Raw genomic sequence first — 21889 nt, 5'->3', positions numbered from 1 at the left:
TGTTCCAGAGCGTAACTCAGCGCTTCTCAAACTTACTTAACCATGGAATCCCTGTCTCCAGGCAAGCCTGTTGGCACCCTGCAGGGCAGTGTGCCGTGGGGCACCAGTTTGGGAAAGGCATTCTGTAGGGTAATTGTGGGCAGGGTCCATCTCCTGGAGATTCACAGCCAGGGTCCCCCGGCCCAGAGGGCAGGCCCAACTTCCCCAGGACAGGAGGAGAGGTCAGAATCACGTCCCCAAGCCAGGCAGGTACATCTCACTCCAAAGCCAGCTGCTCCTTCCCTGCCAACCTCAGAGTCCCCTCCTCAGTGACCACACCCACCCAGCAACCTCTCCCAGGTCAGCCACTGCCCCATACAGAGAGCTTGGGGGCCTGGGGTCGGCTTTCTTGCCCAGGTGTCATCCTGGCTGTGGGTTGGCTCTGTCCCAGGGGCTGGCCCAGCCCCGTCTGCTCCATCAGTTTTCACACAGGGAGCTTCGGTGCCAGCAAGGACATCTGCTCAACCTCAGCTCCACGCTTGGCTTCTGGGAATTGGAACTGACTTCCCTTCAGCCCGTGGTGGGGGCTCCCAAGAGCAATGCGCACCCCACACCCTCTGCCTGTATTGGGAAGCTACAAATTGTATTCACTTGTAAAAACTCCAGGGCTCTGTGATCACCCATACGGGCAGGGCCTTTGGTGGGAAAATTGGTTTTCTGTCACAGATGGGGCTTCTCACACATCAGAAGGAAGCCTCGGGGACCAAGGTGGCACCATCAGTTACCCCTCGGGAGCAGTCTTAGGTTGGCAGAGGGCAGCGTCCAGCTCAGAAGGCCTGTGGCCACTATAAGGTACGGTCAGGCAGATTTTTCCAGAAACAGCCGGCAGCACTGAGACTCTCTCTGAGGTTGAGGCCAAGGGACAGCCTGGGCTCCCTTCCACAGGTGCTTCTAGAAAGGCAGAGCCCTGTGGTTCTGTGTGCTTCACATCCAGGGGCCTTGGGAGCGTGGAGGGTCTAACAGAGGCATGCAAGGCCTAGAACAGGAGAGCGCGGCCAGGAGGCCAGACAGTGCCTCGGCAGGGGCCTGCAGTGCAGGCGGGATGGAGACGGGGGCCCAGACCTGCTCCAGCTGCATGGCTCTAGGCAAGGTCTTCCCCTCACTAGGCCTCAGTTTCCTTCTCCGTAAGATGGGGATGATGACACCTACTGTATAGGGTTGCTGTGTGATTAAGACTGAGTGCGGGCCAGGAGGAGCTCCCTGAAGAGACCAGGAAGGACCAGCCCCCCTGTGTGTGGGGTCAGGCCCGGGGAGGAGTCCAGGGTGGGGATGCCCAGGGGGATGTGGCCCTGAGGACACCCAGCAGGGCCTGGGTCAGGGGCTAGCTGGACAAGGGACAGGGCCCAATTTAGTGGACTACGAGGGCAGAAGGCCTAGGGTGTGGACCCTGGGATCAGGATAGCCGGGAACTGGCAAGAGGACACTGTCCAGCTAGGGCAGCTCCTGGGAGGCTCGTGGCAAGGACTAGAACTGTGCCTGTGATGGGGGCTGAGGCCCTGACCTGGGTCCCCCAGGGCCTGAACCCTCAAGACTTTGGAATGGCCCCACTCTCTCTCTCCTGGGACCCCAGTTGTCCCCAGGCCATCACTCTGATGGCCAAACCCTCAGCGACCGTGAGACTAGTGGCCAGAAGCACTTAAACACCAATTTTTAGACGTGCCCTGTTTTCCTTCCGTCCGCGAGGCCCTGGCTGTGAGCCCCATGCGGAGTGGCCACTTTCACACCATCTGGGAATCGGCAGATGGGCCGTCTCCACCCGAGGCAGTCTGGAGGCTGAGCCAAGGAAGCCAGCAGCTTACCTCCTACCTGTCAGGTGGGGGCCAGCTCCCAGCTGTGTTCAGAGTCGGGAGCCAGGAAAGGCTTCCCAGAGCAGGAGGCTGTCCCAGGGGACGAGCTGCCTCCCACCAGGTGGAGATGCAGGGAAAGCACTCCAGGCAGAGGGAACAGAGAACCGAGGGATGAAGATGGAAAGGAAGCCAGAAAGCTCAGGGACGGACAGGGGCGCAGAGTGACCAAATGGCAGAAGCTGGCCCCAGCCACAGAGGACCCTGATGCTGGGCCTGGGAGTCCATCCTCAGCCAGTGGAAGCCTGGAGAGGCCAGGACAGCCCTGAGTGAAGGCTGCGTGAAAGCCACAGGTTGGGGACTGAAGAGAGGCGCTGAGACCTGTGCGGCCCCTGTGCTCCTCCGCCGCCCACAGGGTCCTCCCTCCCGCCTCGGCCAGGCTGCTCTCTTGCCTACAGGGCCCTCCCCCCACCACATGCACACACTTGTTAGGTCCTAATCCCCAACGTCACTGTCCCCACGGTGCGCCCTCCTGGCTGGAAGCTGGCAGAGCCTCCAGCTTTCCGCCTCCCCTTGCTACTGTGCAGTGTGTGCATTTACAGCATTACCGTTCTCGCTCGACTTCCTTGGTTTGATTTTGCACACATTTCCCGGGCACAGGCTGCCTGTCAGAGGCACAGGGATTAGACCCTTTCCCTGGCTGTACAAGGGAAGAGTTGTGTAGACCCCACATTAACAACAGGTCATGTCACATGCGACAGTTAGAATACATGTGGTGGGAACAGGGACAGATGGCCTGACTCTGGGAAGGCTTCCTGGAAGAGGAGGCAGCTGAGCTAAAGATGGACAAAGAAGGGAAGGATGTGCCAGCAGGTGGGCAGTGTGTGCAAAGATTCAGAAGTGTGGAGCTTTGTGCGTCATTGCTGGGGCCAAGAGTGAAATGTATGTGGGGATGAGGGGACGGTGGTGGGGAGGAGATGGGGGCTGGCAGAGACCAGGCAGCCCTGATCCCAGTGTCCCTACCAACTGGATTCCTCCCCACTTCCACACAGAGGGGAGTTAGGTGAGGCTTTGTTGAGTGGGCGGTGGATGGACAGGTGAAGGGGTGTGTGTAGCTGGCCCTTTGCAGACTCTGCAGGGGACCTGAAGGTCCCTGAGTGCCCCCACCCTCTGGAAGCACCCTGGTGTAATTTGGCTTCTCTCCAGCTTTCCTTTTGTCTGCAGAGGCTGCAGCAATGCAGGAAGCTTAAACAGCCTTCAAGGCTCTGCCAGTTACGAATGACAGGAACTCAATTCAAGCTGGCTTAATTAAGGAAAAATGAAAGTATTGATTAGCTCACAAACTGACATGTGCAGGGGTAGTTTCAGCTCCAGGCCCTCACCCCTGTCTTTCTCTCTGTCTCTCAGCTCTGCTTTCCTCTCTGTTGGCTTTTTCTCAAGCCACATGGTGGCCCCTGGGAGCTCCAGGCTTAGCCCTGTCAGGAGAAAAGAGCCCTTTTCCCCTAAATCCCCACCATTAAGTCCCAGGCAAGATTCTCATGGCTCGGTTTGGGTCTCAGGCTCATTACTGACCCCGTCACCGTGGCAGAGGGAATTCGGTCACATGCCCACCCCAGCAGCCCACCCAGACCCCATGGGTGGGGATTCTGGGCAGCAGACAACACACAGATGCCTTTTCCCTCCCCCTCCCCCAGCCCCAGGCCACATGGACTGAACCCAGACCCTGGGCTCCGACAGGCTTTGTTTTCTTGTTACTGAATAATGCACCTGGGTCCTAAGACGCGGAGGAAGCACGGTCCCCATGTGTAACCTGTGTTCTCTCTCTCTCTCTTGTTTTCCAGGGACCCCTGGGTCTGGATGGCAAGCCCGTAAGTAATGACAGGGCAATTCCAGGCGGTCCTGGGCTGGGGCTGCCACTATGGAGCTGGGAGTGACCGCTGGGCACTGGGGGGAAGCAGCCACTGGGAACTTGGCTCAGCACAGAGAGAAGCATTTTGGGTGTCAGACTTGAGTTCAAGTCCAGCTCCACCACCTGCTGACGGTGACCAAGGGGAGGCCTCCTCACCTCCCAAGCCTGAGGCTTCTTGTCTGTCAAGTGCGTGCGTGAACACGCCCCGCCCCCAGCATAGGGATGCTGTGGGCCCGTGGAGAACTGTGGACAGCACAGTCCCTGGGGTCTAGTCAGCCCTCAAAGCATGCGAGGCCCTCCCAGCAGGCCCCAGGCACAGTGTCCTCGCTGCATTCTCAAGACTGCCCTGGTGGGCGTGAAGCTGAGTTCTCAACATCTGCGCCAGGAGCCTGTGGTCCCAGGCATCCTCAGCAGATGGGCAGAACATGCAGGGAGACATGCGCACAATTAAATAAGTAACTTGAGGTGGATGGATGGATGAGTGCGTGGGCGGGTGGATGGATGGATGACGGCTAGATAGATGGGTGGATGAATGGATTGGTGAGTGAATGGGTGGATGGGTGGGTGGGTGAGTGGATGGATGGATGAATGGATTGGTGAATGGATGGATGAGTGCGTGGGCGGGTGGATGGATGGATGATGGCTAGATAGATGGGTGGATGAATGGATGGATGAGTGCTTGGGCAGGTGGATGGATGGATGATGGCCAGATAGATGGGTGGATGAATGGATTGGTGAGTGAATGGGTGGGTGAGTGGATGGATGGATGAATGGATTGGTGAATGGATGGATGAGTGCGTGGGCGGGTGGATGGATGGATGATGGCTAGATGGGTGGATGAATGGATGGATGAGTGCTTGGGCGGGTGGATGGATGGATGACGGCTAGATAGATGGGTGGATGAATGGATGGATGAGTGCTTGGGCGGGTGGATGGATGGATGACGGCCAGATAGATGGGTGGATGAATGGATTGGTGAGTGAATGGGTGGGTGAGTGGATGGATGGATGAATGGATTGGTGAATGGACAGGTGGGTGGGTGGATGGATGGATGGATGGATGACTCATACAGGGATGAACAGCTGGAGTCCATACTCTAAGGAGCTCCTTCCATTAAAGAAGAGAATGCTTTTTTTGGAGAAATAAGAAAGAAAAAAGAAGAGCATGCCTCTGAGAGAGAATCTCTGTCTCTGCCTGCCTTGTAGATTCCAGAAAGATGGTAGCGGTCTCCCACTGACATCAACAGGGCGGGTGCTGAGCAGTAGGGGACCATGTGTGCCCTCTGGGAGGAGTGGCCAGTGCATGTGCCCCTTTCTCTGCTGCAAGGATGCCAGTGGGCCCTTGCTAGTCACGCCCAAGTCCCCCGTCTCCCTCAGGCTGAGGACTGAGGTGTGGCGCTTCCTGGGACCAGCCAGGGCAGCTCTCATTGAGGACTGGCAGCTCGTGGTGATTTTCCACTCAGCCGGGCACAGCTCTGCTCAGCATCACGGGCCCTTCTGCCCTCAGAAGTATAGGGAAGCCGGAAGGGGGGCCAGCCTAGGCCCCTCGCTCAGGCCTGTTCTTTCTCCACTTTCCTTCTCTAGGGACTTCCCGGCCCGAAAGGGGAAAAGGTAAGTGATGCCAGAAGCTGTGCAGATGCTGTAGGCAGGTGAAGGAGGCCAGAAACCTGCGTCTGAACCCCAGTTCCAGTGTGCCCTCGAGCATGTCACAGCCCCTCCTAGAACCTCAGTTTCCCCATCCGTAAAGCGGGAATCGCAATGCCTACCTTCTAAAATGGTTACAAGGCTTACATTTGACAATATAGCCTGCCCGGAGAGTTGAGTCTGAGTTCTCCTGGGACCAAAGCATAGCCCAACTCAGAGGCCCAGTGTGCCCAGAATGACGAGTGTCCAGAGAACTTCATGGTGAAGAGGGGGTGCCAGGAGGGCTGGGGGATTGAACCATGGCTGTTAGTGGTATTCTCTGTGGGGAGGACACCCCTCAGGGAGACACGGCAGAGACCTATCTCTGCGGCCCCTTGGGAGAAAGGCTTCTCTGGCATCAGGCACTAAAGTCCCTTGGAAAACAGGGACAGCCAAGTGCCTCAGAAGGGAACAGAAGAGACCTGTGTTACCCATGGTAAAATCTGGGGAGGGATCAGAGCAGGCCTGGTTGTGCCAGGGCCAGCTGGCTGCTCCCACGGCTGGACCATGTCCACCCCGACCCAGACTTTGGAAATGGGAGGTGAGATCTGCAGACGGGCCCTGCTGTGATTTGGCAGCTCAGGCCAGGGCAGGCAGGGTTCCCGCCCCACTACCAGGGCTGAGGGAGCCATGGGGAGGCATGGGAGCTGGTGTTCAGAACCTCAGCTTTGCAGTCCAGCTCCACCACCAACTGTGTGGCCTTGGCCAAGTTGTTGGGCTCTGCGGGCCTCAGTTTCCCCATCTGTAAATTAAGACCCAATCTCACAGAGCCACAAGAGGGATTGCATGAGGTCACGGTCTCAGTGTTCTCCTCAAGGATGAGAGACTAGCGCAGTTGGTAGGTGTCCTGATTACCTTGCCCCTGGCCTTGGCTGATGCCACCGTGTCATAGAAGTGATTCCATCAGGGGCTTTGAAACCAGAGAGAACTGGTGTCTTGGTGTCTATTGCTGCTTAATGCACTGCCCCAAAACTGGCCGGTGGAAAGCAACATTAACTCATTACTATCCCTTCTAGAGGACACAGCGGGAGGGGCCGTCTGCTCTACAATGTCCGAGGCCTCAGATGGCCGGGGCTGACCCTAGTTAAGGGAACACCTGGTTTCAAGCCCTGGATCTCCTGGCTGTGTGACCTTGCGCAGGTTAAGTGGCCTCACTGTGTCTGTTTCCTCATTGGAAATGGAAATAAAAAAAGAGCCTGCCTGCTATTTTCGTTAGAATTAAGTCTGTGAAGCACTGAGCACAGATGCTCGATGGGAAACGGGAAGAAGTGACGAGAGCAGTGCTGAGACGTCTCCCTGTCTCTTGCTCCTAGGGTGCACCAGGAGACTTCGGCCCCCGGGTAAGAACCAGGCACGACCTCCCTCACTGCCCACACGGCTCGTCTTGTTTAATAATAGGGCATAACTGGTGCTGCTTCTGGGTCCCGGCTCCCTGCAGCTCCTCACAGAAAGAGGCCATGAGGCAGCCCTTCTTCCCCACCCACAGCACCCAGGCACCTGGGCTGCGAGGCTGCCACCTCCTGGACAGGTGGAGAGTCTCTGGAAGATGTCCAGGTCTTCATGCTTCTCGCTGTGGATGCCAGACAGTGGGGCTGGCACTTGACCCAGCCTGGAGACTGAGTGTCCTGAGGACAGGTGGCACCCCCAAAAGGGGGAGGGCTCTGGGGTCAGCAGAACTGAGCTCAAAGCTCAGCTCTGCCACCTGCCAGCTGAGCGACCCTGAACAAGTCACTTTGCCCTCTGAGACTCAGTTTCTTCAACTGTGAGTGGGGGAACAGCCCCCACCCCAAGAGGTTGTTGCGGGAGTGAAAAGGTAGTGGGAGCGGCAGTGCAGAGAGTGGGGCCGCAGCTTGTGGTTCGGCCTGGCGGGGGGCGCCTGCCCTGCACCTCCACAGCCCTGAGTCGTGAGCAGGAACAGGGAAGGGGGCTGGCCAGGCCAAGCCCCGAGGACACAGCTGCTCTGTGCCAGCCACATAAATCTGATGAGACTGCTCTGCAGTCAAAGACAGGGCTCTTGTGCTGAGTTTTGGCTGCTGAGAAAAATCCTTTTGCTTCCTTCCTGGTGGGCGTGTGGAGCTGATATTCCAAAAGGGGATGCCCTTTCCTCAACAGACTAGAAGTCCTGAGGCCCAGGGGTCATGGAAGAGTGGATCTCCTCCCAAGCCCCCCACCCTCCTCATGAATACCCTCCCCATGGTCCCGGTGTCCCAGTCATCAGGACACCACCCCCAACACACAGACACACAACACACACACACGTTTAGTGGCTTAATGGCTGGGCATGGTGGCTCATGCCTGTAATCCTAACACTTTGAGAGGTCGAGGCAGGAGGATCACCTGAGGTCAGGAGTTCGAGACCAGCCTGACCAACATGGTGAAACCCGATCTCTACTAAAGATACAAAAATTAGCGGGGCATGGTGGTGCATGCCTGTGGTCCCAGCTACTCAGGAGGCTGAGGCAAGAGAATTACTTGAACCCAGGAGGCAGAGGTTGCAGTGAGCCGAGATCTCACACCACTGCACTCTAGCCTGGGCAACAAGAGCGAGACTCCATCTCAAAAAAAAAAAGGTAGTGGCTTAAGACTTCAATTGCCATTATCTCTCCTGGCACCTGGGTTAGGGTTAGGCTCCCTCAGGAGGTTGTAGGCAGCCGGGCCGGGAGCCCCCGGTGATGCTGCCATCACATGGCTGCAGGTGGGTGGATGCTGGCGGGTGCCCAGCTGGTAAGCAGCCATCCTTGACGAAGGAGTCTACACACCTGATGACCTAACTGCCTTTCTCTGGGCTTGGTGAAGTGGCTCTGCCTCCAGGTGTCAAAAGCCTTTTGGTTTTTGAAATCACCTTCCTGCCTTTCTGACCACACAACGTATCTGCTGACTAGATGGTTTTCCCACGGCTCAACCCGGGTTTTATAAGTAGAGACCATCACCTGTACAACCGCCGGATCCTCAAGGTAGACTGGCTAAGTGGGGGTCTGGGCCTGACGGCTTGCTGTGTTGCCCCCAACTCACCCCACATCTGCAAGGTTAGACCTCAGCCATCCAATCCCTGAGGGAGGACCAGGCAGTGACCCTCTGACCACCCCCCAACCCCAGCCATTCCATCTGTAATCCTGGCCCATTCATCACAAAGGTTGAATAAGATCATCTTCGGCCAGGCACGGTGGCTCACACCTGTAATCCCAGCACTTTAGGAGGCCGAGGTGGGTGGCTCACTTGAGGTCAGGAGTCTGAAACAAGCCTGGCCAACATGGTGAAACCCCATCTGTACTCAAAATACAAATAATAATAATAACCCCACCTACTCGGGAGGCTGAGGCAGGAGAATCAATTGAACCCAGGAGGTGGAGATTGCAGTGAGCCAAGATTGTGCCACTGCACTCCAGCCTAGGCAACAGAGCAAGAGATTCTGTCTTCAATGTAAAAAAAGAATTTTTTTTAAATTATCTTCAGGCTATCCTTGCTAGCTTAGTGCTAGGTCTTCCTGTCTTTGTTAAAGAAGGTTGGGAGCCACTGGCACCATGACCCGGTGTTCTTCACTCCTGCGCCCTGTGCCAGTGCAGGGTAGGCCCCGCTGGGGCAGTGGTAGGTGCCAGTCGCAGTGATCTTCCTTCCTTTTGGGTTGGGCCATGAGGTGGGGCTCTGGCTGCCTGAGGTCTGACCCAGTACTAACGTCAGGTTCTAAAGGTGGGGATTTAGTGCTGCATGAGAGAAACTGTGTGGCCCTTCGTCATCCTTTTTTCCTTTTCTTTTGAGGTAATTATAGATTGACATGTAGTTGTAGTAAATAACACCTGTGTACCCTTCATCCGGTCTCCCCCAGTGGTAACATCTTGCATCTCTGTAGTACAGTCTCACAACAGGAAACTGACATTGACACGATCCACCAACCTTATTCAGATGCCCCCAGCTATACACACACTTGTTTGTGTGTTTGGTTCTATGCAATTTTAACACATTTGTAGATTTGTGTAAGTACACAAAGGTCCCTCATGCTCTTCTTTTGTAGTTACAGTCGCCTTCATCCCCCCATCCCTAATGCCTGGCAACCATGATGGGTTCTCCATCTCTGTAACTTTACCATTTCAAGAGTGTTATGTAGATACAACCACACAATGTTAAGCTTTTGAGATGGACTTTTTTCACTCAGCATAACCTCCTGAGATGCATCTGAGCTGCTGCATGTGTCATGGCCCGTTCCTTTTGGTTGATTGCTGAGCTGTGTTCCATGACGTGGATGTACCCCAGCTCCTTAACCTTCCACCTACCGAAAGACTTTTGGATTGGTTTCCAGTTTGGAGCTGTTACTAATTAAGCAGCTGTGAACAAGGATACATGCCCAAGAGTGCCCCTCCATACTTAAAATGAAGTGGGAGTTGACCAACCAGGAAGGTCCTTCAGGAGACGCTCAGTCCCCATTCTACAAAGGGGGGCAGCTGGGCACACGTGCTTTCTCCCACATCTAGCGTGTGCCATCTCTTGCCCAAACACCGTATCTGGGCTTTCAGGTGCTAGAGAGCTGGCACATGGCAAGTAAAAAATCCTGTAGGGCCTCTTACACCAAGGTAAGGGGACCTGTTCCTTCATGCGGTCCCCAAGAAGTGGCAAGAGGCCCAATAACAATGCCTTCCCCTTTGAGCCTGCCCCAAGGGCTGGGGAAGGGGATGGTGTGGGGCTGCCGTCTGAGGGAGCCTCTCTCTGGAGGCTGGACCCCCTCCCACTCAGAGTCATGCCAAGCCCCATCTCTTCCAGGGAGACCAAGGACAAGATGGAGCTGCTGGGCCCCCAGGGCCCCCTGGACCTCCTGGGGCCCGGGGCCCTCCTGGTGACACTGGGAAAGATGGCCCCAGGGGAGCACAAGGCCCAGAGGTAAGAGAGGGCTTGGAGTTGGATCACCCAGGACTTGGCCAAAACCTCAAACCCTGATTCCAGAGCCGGCCCCAGCCCCATCCCCATCTCTAGTGCAGACCCCATGACAGTCTTAACCCCAATCCAGACACTGAACCAGGGCCCTAACTCCAACCGAGATCCAACCCCAATTCAGATCCTGCCGCTGACTCCGACCCAAACCCAACCCTAACCTCAACCCAGACCCTTACCCCGATGGAGCCTTAAATCTGACACTAACTGGGTCTCTGACCCCAATCAAGACCTTGACTTCAAGCTCATTCCCAAATCCTGACGTACACCCCCAATTCAGACCCTAAGTCTGACCCCTACGGACTCTGACCCTGACTCCAAGCCCAACTCTACCCTCAAATAGACCCAGAGACCCTAACCTGACCTTAGTTGCAATCCCAGTCCCAATCCTGACTCGACCCTGAGCCTGAGATGCTTATGCGGGCACTGTCTCTGCAGACCTTTATCAGCCCCTCCCCTCCTTCTCCCCAGTAGTATCTCAGCCTCAGCTTTCCTCCCAGGGTCTCCAGAGCCTGGAGGCCAGGCCCCATCCTGCCAGCCCTTTCCCTAACCCAGAAACTCCAGCCTGTCCTTCCCTCCAGTGTAGAGCCCACGCCACCACCAGACTGCCACCAGGGTCCCCCCAGTCAGATGGGTCCCCCCACCACACTGCTGCCAGGTCGCCCCAGTCAGATGGGTCCCCTACCACACTGCTGCCAGGTGCCCCCACCACACTGCTGCCAGGTCCCCCCACCACACTGCTGCCAGGTCCCCCCAGTCAGATGGGTCCCCCACCACACTGCTGCCAGGTCCCCCCACCACACTGCTGCCAGGTCCCCCCACCACACTGCTGCCAGGTGCCCCCACCACACTGCTGCCAGGTCCCCCCAGTCAGATGGGTCCCCCCACCACGCTGCTGCCAGGTCCCCCACCACACTGCTGCCAGGTCCCCCCAGTCAGATGGGTCCCCCCACCACGCTGCTGCCAGGTCCCCCACCACACTGCTGCCAGGTCCCCCCACCACACTGCTGCCAGGTCCCCCCCACCACACTGCTGCCAGGTCCCCCCACCACACTGCTGCCAGGTGCCCCCACCACACTGCTGCCAGGTCCCCCCAGTCAGATGGGTCCCCCCACCACGCTGCTGCCAGGTCCCCCACCACACTGCTGCCAGGTCCCCCCAGTCAGATGGGTCCCCCCACCACGCTGCTGCCAGGTCCCCCACCACACTGCTGCCAGGTCCCCCCACCACACTGCTGCCAGGTCCCCCCACCACACTGCTGCCAGGTCCCCCCACCACACTGCTGCCAGGTGCCCCCACCACACTGCTGCCAGGTCCCCCCAGTCAGATGGGTCCCCCCACCACACTGCTGCCAGGTCCCCCCAGTCAGATGGGTCCCCCCACCACGCTGCTGCCAGGTCCCCCACCACACTGCTGCCAGGTCCCCCCAGTCAGATGGGTCCCCCCACCACGCTGCTGCCAGGTCCCCCACCACACTGCTGCCAGGTCCCCCCAGTCAGATGGGTCCCCCCACCACACTGCTGCCAGGTCCCCCCACCACACTGCTGCCAGGTGCCCCCACCACACTGCTGCCAGGTCCCCCCAGTCAGATGGGTCCCCCCACCACGCTGCTGCCAGGTCCCCCACCACGCTGCTGCCAGGTCCGCCCAGTCAGATGGGTCCCCCCACCACACTGCTGCCAGGTCCCCCCACCACACTGCTGCCAGGTCCCCCCACCACACTGCTGCCAGGTGCCCCCACCACACTGCTGCCAGGTCCCCCCAGTCAGATGGGTCCCCCCACCACGCTGCTGCCAGGTCCCCCACCACACTGCTGCCAGGTCCCCCCAGTCAGATGGGTCCCCCCACCACGCTGCTGCCAGGTCCCCCACCACACTGCTGCCAGGTCCCCCCACCACACTGCTGCCAGGTCCCCCCACCACACTGCTGCCAGGTCCCCCCACCACACTGCTGCCAGGTGCCCCCACCACACTGCTGCCAGGTCCCCCCAGTCAGATGGGTCCCCCCACCACACTGCTGCCAGGTCCCCCCAGTCAGATGGGTCCCCCCACCACGCTGCTGCCAGGTCCCCCACCACACTGCTGCCAGGTCCCCCCAGTCAGATGGGTCCCCCCACCACGCTGCTGCCAGGTCCCCCACCACACTGCTGCCAGGTCCCCCCAGTCAGATGGGTCCCCCCACCACACTGCTGCCAGGTCCCCCCACCACACTGCTGCCAGGTGCCCCCACCACACTGCTGCCAGGTCCCCCCAGTCAGATGGGTCCCCCCACCACGCTGCTGCCAGGTCCCCCACCACGCTGCTGCCAGGTCCGCCCAGTCAGATGGGTCCCCCCACCACACTGCTGCCAGGTCCCCCCAGTCAGATGGGTCCCCCCGCCACGCTGCTGCCAGGTCCCCCACCACGCTGCTGCCAGGTCCGCCCAGGACAGTTGCTCAGTTGGCTCATCCATTACTTGTCATGCCAGGCCAGTGGCTTCCGGAGCCTAACATTCTCATCTGAGGAGTGGGGACCGTGATACCCACTCTTCTGGTTCGGCAAGGATAAAATGAAATAATGTACTTAGAGCCCCAGCCTGGGGTCTGGCCTGAGATTTGGGCTCAGTTCAGGGTGACAACCTGCATCTCTCACTACTGTCCCCTTACACTTCCTCAGGGCCCCAAAGGAGAGCCGGGACAAGACGGCGAGATGGTCAGTATTCAGGGCATTCCACAGGCCTGGGCTGGTAGGACTGTGGTTCCCAGACCCGATACCCCCTTTCCCACACACGCCAACAGCAGGGTCGTGTGTGTGTGTGTGTGTGTGTGTGTGCGCGCGCGCGCCTCTGTGCACCTGCCCCTCCCCCCGCCTGAGCCCTAACGCAGAAGCTGTCCCAGGCTTGAGGAGTCAGGCCCAGGGTGGCAGCTCCAGCCTGCTTCTGACAGCAACCCTGCCTCCTGCTCTCCGGGATTGGTGTCCCCTTTCACAAAGCCGGGATGCTAAGAAGGCCCGGCCCAGGAACAGCCTCCAGTATGGCATTTAACACCTTCTCTTCTCTCGTTCCAGGGCCAGAAGGGATCCCCAGGGCCCAAGGTGAGTGCTCCTCAACCCCATGCCCCTCCTCAGATCTTGTGGGATGGATTCCCCCACGACCACTTCCTTTCTCTTGCCCCCCACACCCCCATTGAAGCCAAGGCAGCAGGGTCAGGAGACCAAATTCCCAGACCTTGGGCAAGTTACCGCATCTCTCTGGGCCTCAGTTTACTCATCTGTTAAACGAGGGCACAGTAAACATTTGCTGCCCTTTTCACGCAGTTGAAAGGGTTGAATCATAAAACGTGATAGGAGGGTTTTTAGTTTCAAATAGATTTTCCTTTATTTTTTATTTTTTCGAGACGGAGTCTCACTGTCGCCCAGGCTGGAATGCAGTAGCACGATCATGGCTCACTGCAACCCCCACCACCTGAGTTCGAGCAATTCTGCCTCAGCCTCCCAAGGAGCTGGGACTGCAGGCATGCACCACCACACCCAGGTAATTTTTTGTATTTTTAGGAGAGATGGGGTTTGACATGTCGGCCAGGCTGGTCTTGAACTCCTGACCTCAGGTGATCTGCCTGCCTCACCCTCCCAAAGTGCTGGGACTACAGGTATGAGCCACCACACCTGGCCCAAACAGATTCTATTTTTAGAGAATTTTTGTTTCACAACAAAACTGAACAGAAAGTACAGAGTTTCCATATGCCCCTGCCCTGGCCCATGCGCCCCCTCCCCTGCTATGAACAGCCCCAGCTTGTTACAGCCGATGCACCTGCACAGGCAGATCACCATCACCAGACGCCGAAGTTTACATTAGGATCCACTCTTGCTGTGGTATCCACCACTGTCGTGTGATGGAGTATTTACCCGGCTCTAAACATTCTGGTATCTGTGTGAACAACCCTCCTTCTTCCTAGCCCCTGACGCCACTGATCTTTTTTCTTTTTTCTGAGATGGAGTCTTGCGTTTGTTGCCCAGGCTGGATTGCAATGGTGCGATCTCAGCTCACTGCACCCTCCACCTCCCAGGTTCAAGCAATTCTCCTGCCTCAGCCTCCCAAGCAGCTGGGATTACAGGTGCCCACCACCACACCCGGCTAATTGTGTATTTTTAGTAGAGAGAGGGTTTCACCATGTTGGTCATGGCTGGTCTCGAACTCCTGACCTCAGGTGATCCACTCGCCTCAGCCTTCCAAAGTGCTGGGATTAGAGGCGTGAGCCGCCGCGCCCGGCCACCACTGATTTTTTTTCACTGTCTCCATAGTTTTGCCTTTCCCAGAGTGTCATCTAGTCGGAATCACACAGTGAGTGGCCTTTTCAGATCAGCTTCTTCACTTAGTAATACACATTGACATTTCCTCCACGTCTTTTCATGGCTTGACAGCTCATTCCTTTTTAGCACTGACTAATGGTCCACGTCTGGCCGGGCATGGTGGCTCATGCTATAATCCCAGCACTTTGGGAGGCTGAGACAGGCAGATCACGAGGTCAGGAGTTCTAGACCAGCCTGGCCAATATGGCAAAACCCCGTCTCTATTAAAAATACAATAATTAGCCGGGTGTGGTGGCACACGCCTGTAGTCCCGGCTACTCGGGAGACTGAGGCAGGAGAATCATCTGAACCAGGGAGGTGGAGGTTGCTCGTGAAGTTGCAGTGAGCCAAGATCGTGCCGCTGCACTCCAGCCTGGGTGACAGAGCGAGACTCCGTCTCAATTGTCGGTGTCTGGATTTATGATTTATTGAATGATCAGCCACAGTTTATGTACCCACTCACCCACTGAAGGACATGTTCGCTGCTTCCACGTTTTGGCAGTTTTGGGTAAAGCTGCTGTCAGCATCCATGTGCGAGTTTTCATGTGGATGTAGTTTTCCACCATGTTAGCTTGTCCAGCCCTCTGCAGATGTCAGCTCTAGGGCCCGGGTGGGGAGGCAGACTGTGATCCTCCCTGCCGGAGACGGAGCCCCTGGCCTGAGGAGGAAGGATGGCAAAGAGCTTGCTTAGCCAGTGCCTCGTCCTCCAAAACCTTCTGGGACTGCAGGAGTCACCGCCCCACTCTGAAGAAGAGTGCCTTGCCCAGGTTGTTGAGCTTGGGAGTGAGTGGCTCAGAAGTGGAATTCAAGACTGTCATCCCCACCTTTCTGAAGCATTCAGGGGTCTCTGGGCTGGCCCTAGGCATGGGTCATCAGTGCCACTTCTACCCGAGGAACAAGAGGCCTGGGGTCCGGGCCACGCTCCTATGGCTCTGACCTTGCTCTTGAACCCCCATTGCCTCCCCCAGGGTGAGCCTGGAGCACCTGGAAAGAAGGTGAGAGGGACCGATGGAGGAGCTTCCGGGACAGTGTTGGGAAGTGGCTGGAGAGAAGGGCAGGGGCTGGGGGCGGGATGGGGATACGAATGGGAGCCAACCCACAGGGAAGGCAGCCTTTTCTTCACCAGACCTGGGCCCTCACTGCGGGTGGCTACCCTGTCCTTGCTCTCTGTGAGGCCAGAATTCATTTTATTCATTCATTTATTCACTCATTATTTCCCCTCCTCAAACACATCAAATTCATGCCCACTTCAGGGCTGGGGGCATTAGTTCTCAAAGTGCGGCCCTGGGGCCCACCCTCTGGGGTGGAGCTGGAGTTTGACCAGATGCTGGTGCCGCTGATGTGAGCTCAAGCTTGAAACCACTGAATGAGCATGGTCTTCCCCGGCCTTTTCTCCTGGGCCAACCTCGTCATTCACCTCATTCAGGTCTCAGTAAAACCCTCCCCCAAGGCCAGCAGGCGCACTGGCTCACCCCTGCAATCCCAGCACTTTGGGAGGCCAAGGCGGAAGGATCACTTGAGATCAGGAGTTCAAGACCAGCCTGGCCAACATGGCGAAACCCCGTCTCTACAAAAAATAAGGAAATAAATAAGCCAGGCGTGGTGGTGAGCACCTGTAAGCCCAGCTACCCTGGAGGCTGAGGCAGGAGAATCACTTGAACCCGGGAGGTGGAGGTTGCAGTGAGCCAAGATCGAGCCACTGCACTCCAACCTGCTGGGTGACAGGGTGAGACTCATCTCCAAAAAAAAGACCAGCCTGGACAATACAGCAAGACCTCATCTCTACTAAAAATAAAAAAAATTAGCCAGGTGCAGTGGCATGCATCTGTAGTCCCAGCTACTTGGAAGGCTGAGGTGGGAGGATCGATTGATCCCGGAAGTCAAGGCTGCAATAAGCTATGATTGTGCCACTGCACTCCGGCCTGGATAACAGAGCGAGACCCTGTCTCAAAAACCAAAAAAACCTCTCCCATCTTCCAGGAGACTTTCCCTGGCCACCTGCTGAAACAAGCCCTCCCTGCAGTCCCTCTCCGCCATGCCATCCTCTTCTCTTATTTGCATGTATATATACTTTTTAGGACAGGATCTCACTCAAGCTGTGATGGATGCAGTGGCGCAATCACAGCTCCCTGCAGCCTCAGGCGGTTCTCCCACCTCAGCCTCTCAAATAGCTGGGACTACAGGCATGTGCCACCATGCCCAGCTCATTTTTTTATTTTCTGGTTTTTGTAGAGATGGAGTCTTGTTCTGTTGCCCAGGCTGGAGTGTAGTGGCTATTCATAGGTGCTATCATGGTGCACTACAGCCTCAAACTCCTAGGCTCAAGCAGTCTTCCCACTTTGGCCTACCAGAGTGCTGGGAGTAAGGCATGGGCCACTGTGCCAGGCAACTTTGTATTTATTTGAACATTTCTTTTCCCTTGGCCTCTGACTCCATCTGAGCAGGGACCTCAGCTGCCTGGCTCACACGGAGAATGAATGGATGAATGTACCCTCATTCGCTGTCCATCCGTTCTTTCTCCAAATGCCTGTTGAGGCTTGCCCTGGTCCGGCCCTGGGCTGGTGGGGACAGGGGACACACACAGATGGGTCCCTACCCCACCCCTGCTCTGGAGGGCAAGGAAGGTAGGGAGGAGCTGCCTGGTACAGTGTGCCAGTGCAGGTGCCAGGAGCAGACTGGTGTGTTGGGAAGTCCAGAGGACGGAGGGGCCCACTGGCCACCTGAGGGTCTGACTGGCAAGCCCCAGCTGTCCTCTCCTCAGGGTGATGATGGGACACCAAGCCAGCCTGGACCACGAGGGCTCCCTGGACCACCAGGGCCCAAGGTGAATATCTGCCCCTCCCCTCGCGGCCCCCTGCCCCACCTCCCATGGTTCCCATCTGCCTGGTGAAGCCCCTACCCTGGACCTTTGGCCCCATGGGGGCCTGGGCCACTGCCTGGCACAGGCCAGGGAGAGGCAGAGGAAGGCCCCGGCCCCACTCCACAACAGGCCTGGCGTCTCACAGAGGCCATGTGCCTCCCTCACCTCAAGTCCTCTTGTGTCCATCTCAGGGGGCCTCACTCTACCCTGTCTCCAAGCCAGGAACTAGGTATCATCCTCACGCCTTGCTCCCCCAACCCCTCGCAACGGCCACCAAATCCTGGCCAGCCAATCTCCAAAATGTCCCTTGAGCCCCTGAGCTGCCCCAAGTAAGTGCCAAGACCCACACCAGAAGGTGGTGGCCGTGGTCCTGAATCCTCTGGGCTGGGGAGAGCCCTTCAGTCCATCCGCCAAACCCCCCATGGACTCAGTTACGTTCACCAGGAGGCCTAATCGCAAGGCTCCAGGCAGCCCCAAGATCCCCCCACCACGTGCCGTCTCACTTGCTGTCACTGCAACTGTTTCTATTTCAGGGTGAGCCAGGGAGCATGGGGCCTCAGGGAGAGAATGGCGTGGACGGTGCCCCAGGACCAAAGGTGACGTGAGAGCTTGCTGCTCTGGCGCCTGTGGGCCCCACTTAGACCATCACCCAGTCAGGAGTGGGAGGTGTGGTTTCACCTCTAATTTGCCATTTTAAGTGGGGAGTCCCAGGAGGGCCTAACCTGGGGTCTCCTTCAGCGCTGTCAGAAGCTGGTATGGAGGCAGCGGTGGTGAATCTGGGTGAGTGGCAAGGCCTCCACTGGGGCCCAGCTTTGTGGCCAACTCACCATGTAGCCTCAGGCTCCTGGACACCAGCGTGTCCTATACACTCGATCCTATACAAAGCGATGTCAGAGGAGGATCTCGGAGGCCCCTCTAGGAGCCCCATTCGTAGGCTGCTGTTCTCATACACTTGGCTCCTAGGGCTCCAGCACTTGGGCCCTGGGCCCTCCTGGATGAGGGACTGGAGGCAGGGTCATGGGGGGTGTGTTTTGGCTTCACGCCTGCACCTCTGGCTGCAACCGCGTGTCTCCACAGGGGGAGCCCGGCCACCGAGGTGCGGACGGAGCTGCAGGGCCCCGGGTAAGCCACCACCTCTCAGGCAAGGCCTCAGCGATGGGATCTAGGGGTCCCGTAGCTTCAGAAGTCCCTGTCCCCACAGAGACCCCAGAGGACCCTGGAGCTACAGGAACTGGGAGTATTTTACTTTTTTAAATAATTTTTTAGGGATTTTTGGAAATTCATAATAAATGCTTTTTTGGGTAAAATACTCAAATAAGGAGGTATAAAAATAAGAGTCCTGACTTGCTATTATGAAGCCAGATCTCTCTCGGTCCCCTCATGAGCACATGCCCATCTGAACTCCTTTCTTTAAATATTCAGACACAGGTCCTCTGTTGTCCTATGCCTGATCCTACCGCGGTGGGCGGGGCCTTGCCTTTTCCCCACCCCACAGGGAGGTTTGTCCCTGCCCGCAGGAGCACAGCACTCCAGCCCACCCCAGATCTTTTGTGACCAGCCCCTATCAACATGCCTTACCTTTAGGGTGACATCCGGGATCCTGGCCTCAGCTCTGTCCCCTCATGCTCCCAGAAGCTGACTTCTTCCTCCAAAAAAATGGATCTGAGCCCCTGCCTGGCTGTGCAGGCGGTGGGGAGCTGGAGGGGATTGGATTAGGCCACCAGTGAGTCAGGCAGTTCTGGGCAGGCTGTGACCAGGAGGGGGCTGCAAATGAGGCCCAGGCAAGGATCTCTACCCTGCACAAGGGATTGGCTTGGGCCTGAACCAAAGTGCTCCCAGCAAAAAGCAGCCTGGGTGGGGAAGTGAGGTTCACAACGGAAGGGCTGGCCAGCGGCCATGCATGCAGTGTGAGCGTGCAGTGTGAGCATGCAGTGGGAGCATGCAGTGGGAGTGTGCAGTGGGAGTGCAGTGAGCACAGTGAGAGTGTGCAGTGTGAGCATACAGTGAGCATGCAGTGGGAGTGTGCAGTGAGCACAGTGAGAGTGTGCAGTGGGAGTGTGCAGTGTGAGTGCAGTGAGCACAGTGAGAGCGTGCAGTGTTAGCATGCAGTGTGAGCATGCAATGTGAGCATGCACCATGGGCACAGGTATGCTTACGTGCGCCTGTAACCAGGCAGGAATAGGCTGCGGGTGCATGGTGTGTGCAGCCTTTACCAGAGGCTGGGAAATGGAGGCACCGGGGCCAGATCCAGTCTGCTCATGTCTTTGTGTTTTGGAGGCTTTGGGGTTTTTCTGTTTGCTGCCAACATTTAAAAATCTGAAGAACGTTACATAAGAATCAGGCTTTCTGGGCGGGCACGGTGGCTCACGCCTGTAATCCCAGCACTTTGGGAGGCCAAGGCGGGTGGATCACAAGGTCGAGAGATCGAGACCATCCTGGTAAACATAGTGAAACCGCATCTCTACTAAAATACAAAAATTAGCCGGGCGTGGTAGCGCATGCCTGTAGTCCCAGCTACTCTGGAGGCTGAGGCAGGAGAATTGCTTGAAGCCAGGAGGCAGAAGTTGCAGTGAGCCGAGATCGCGCCACTGCACTCCAGCCTGGTGCCTGGAAAAAGAGCGAGACTCTGTCTCAAAGAAAGAAAATCACTCATGTTCAAAATCAGGCTTTCCATTTTCCTCTGAGAACGCAGGGATCAGGCCTGAATGCCCACATGGAGGCAATTATAGCCGCCCCCAGACCAGGCGGAAACAGGTCCCTCAGCTGGCCCCAGGGCCTGCCTCCCCTTCCCTCCCTTGCTGGGATCCACACTGGGGAGGGGCATGCGTGTGGCCTGGGTGACAAGGTTCTCCCATTGCTTCCTCTCTGGGTATGATGCAGGGACAGCGGCCACTTCACCCCCCAACTTAGGTCTTCCCTGAAATTCTTATTCTTCTTCCTGCCTCAGGGCGCCCCAGGCCTCAAGGGAGAGCAGGGAGACACGGTGGTGATCGACTATGATGGCAAAATCTTGGATGCCCTCAAGGTAGTGTTCCTGGTGGGACCAGGATGTGCCTTAGATGTTCTTTTCCTTAGGGAATAATCACTCCCTTTGTAAGTAATCCTGCACTTTTTAACACAAGGGACTAGAGGCAGCTTAGCACAAAGACCCCAGAGTTATTAGGTGCCCAATGTGGAAATCAGGGCTGTGTTGAGAGGCACGGTGAATACGGCTCATGTGGCCCCAAGCTCCCCAGAGGCCAAGTCAAAAAGGGAAGCTCCCCTCTCCGGGCAAGAGGCAGAGCATTTCCTGGGGTCTGGTCCCAGCAGTGTCTCCTGGGACCTTCCCAGAGGACACTGGCTGTAGAACTAGGTCTTCTAATGATGTCATGGGGAGGATGAGAGTGGCAAGCCCTGCCTTGGAGCCTTGGGAGATGTGTGACCTCCGAGCCCAGTCGCTGGTAAACTTGGGACTTAGCACCAGTGGAGAGAGGCACTGGGTGCCAGCTGCTCGTGGGTACCCCGGAAGGGAAGTGGGTGAAAAAGGAGTGGTCACCAGAGACCAGACTGGGCAGGGGCCCCTGGCCCTACCTGAGCATCATTCCCAGTTATCTCCCACAGGCCTTGGGGAAGTACAGGTTGGCAGTAACTGTGGCACCCACCCCAGGCCTGCATGGTGTGGCGTGTGGCGTGTGGCGTGTGGCATGGCGTGGCCCGAAGGGCAGGCACATGCATGGTGTGTCCCAGCCTTACCCAGCCTTATGGGAGAAGCCCTATGAGTGCAGGGAGTTGGGGATGGACTTTGTTTGGTTTTTGTTTTTGAGATAGAGTTGCACTCTTACCACCCAGGCTGGGCATGATCTCAGCTCACCGCAACCTGCTCCTCCTGGGTTCAAGTAATTCTGCCTCAGCCCTCAAGTAGCTGGGACTACAGGCATGCACCACCACACCCAGCTAATTTTTTTATTTTTAGTAGAGACAGGTTTCACCACGTTGGCCAGACTGGTCTCAAACTCCTGATCTCAAGTGATCCACCCGCCTTGGCCTCCCAAAGTGCTGGGATTACAAGTGTGACTCACCATGCCCAGCCAGAGATGGACTTTGGATACCAGACTGAGATGCTGACTCGATTTGATGGGCAGCAGCCAGCCATAGTCCATGCAGGGGATGATGTTAAAAAATAAAAATAAGGCCGAGAGTGGTGACTCACTCCTGTAATCCCAGCACTGTGGGAGGCCAAGGCGGGCAGATCATGAGGTCAAGAGATCGAGCCATCCTGGCCAACATGGCGAAACCCCGTCTCTACTAAATATACAAAAATTAGCTGGGCGTGGTGGCGTGCACCTGTAGTCCCACCTACTCCAGAGGCTGAGGCAGGAGAAGCACTTGAAT

At 57.1% G+C, this 21889-nt stretch overlaps 1 protein-coding gene across 1 annotated transcript in view; it reads left to right on the top strand.

Moving 5' to 3' along the window:
* The window catches only part of COL23A1 (collagen type XXIII alpha 1 chain), a 334850-nt gene that overhangs the window by 293539 nt on the left and 19422 nt on the right, over window positions 1-21889 (top strand). Inside the window, exons 7-17 of the mRNA XM_064376526.1 lie at window positions 3665-3691; window positions 5316-5342; window positions 6728-6754; window positions 10167-10283; window positions 12988-13023; window positions 13378-13404; window positions 15627-15653; window positions 17420-17482; window positions 18052-18114; window positions 18596-18640; window positions 20466-20543. Of these exons, the coding sequence (XP_064232596.1) occupies window positions 3665-3691; window positions 5316-5342; window positions 6728-6754; window positions 10167-10283; window positions 12988-13023; window positions 13378-13404; window positions 15627-15653; window positions 17420-17482; window positions 18052-18114; window positions 18596-18640; window positions 20466-20543 (537 nt within the window). The remainder of the gene's footprint in view (window positions 1-3664; window positions 3692-5315; window positions 5343-6727; window positions 6755-10166; window positions 10284-12987; window positions 13024-13377; window positions 13405-15626; window positions 15654-17419; window positions 17483-18051; window positions 18115-18595; window positions 18641-20465; window positions 20544-21889) is intronic.

This window comes from Aotus nancymaae, unplaced genomic scaffold (genome assembly GCF_030222135.1).
Source record: "Aotus nancymaae isolate 86718 unplaced genomic scaffold, 86718_ANA_hifiasm-v0.15.2.pri h1tg000015l_1, whole genome shotgun sequence".
In the NCBI taxonomy this organism is placed as follows: domain Eukaryota; kingdom Metazoa; phylum Chordata; class Mammalia; order Primates; family Aotidae; genus Aotus; species Aotus nancymaae.
This window is presented reverse-complemented; position numbering and strand designations above follow the sequence as displayed.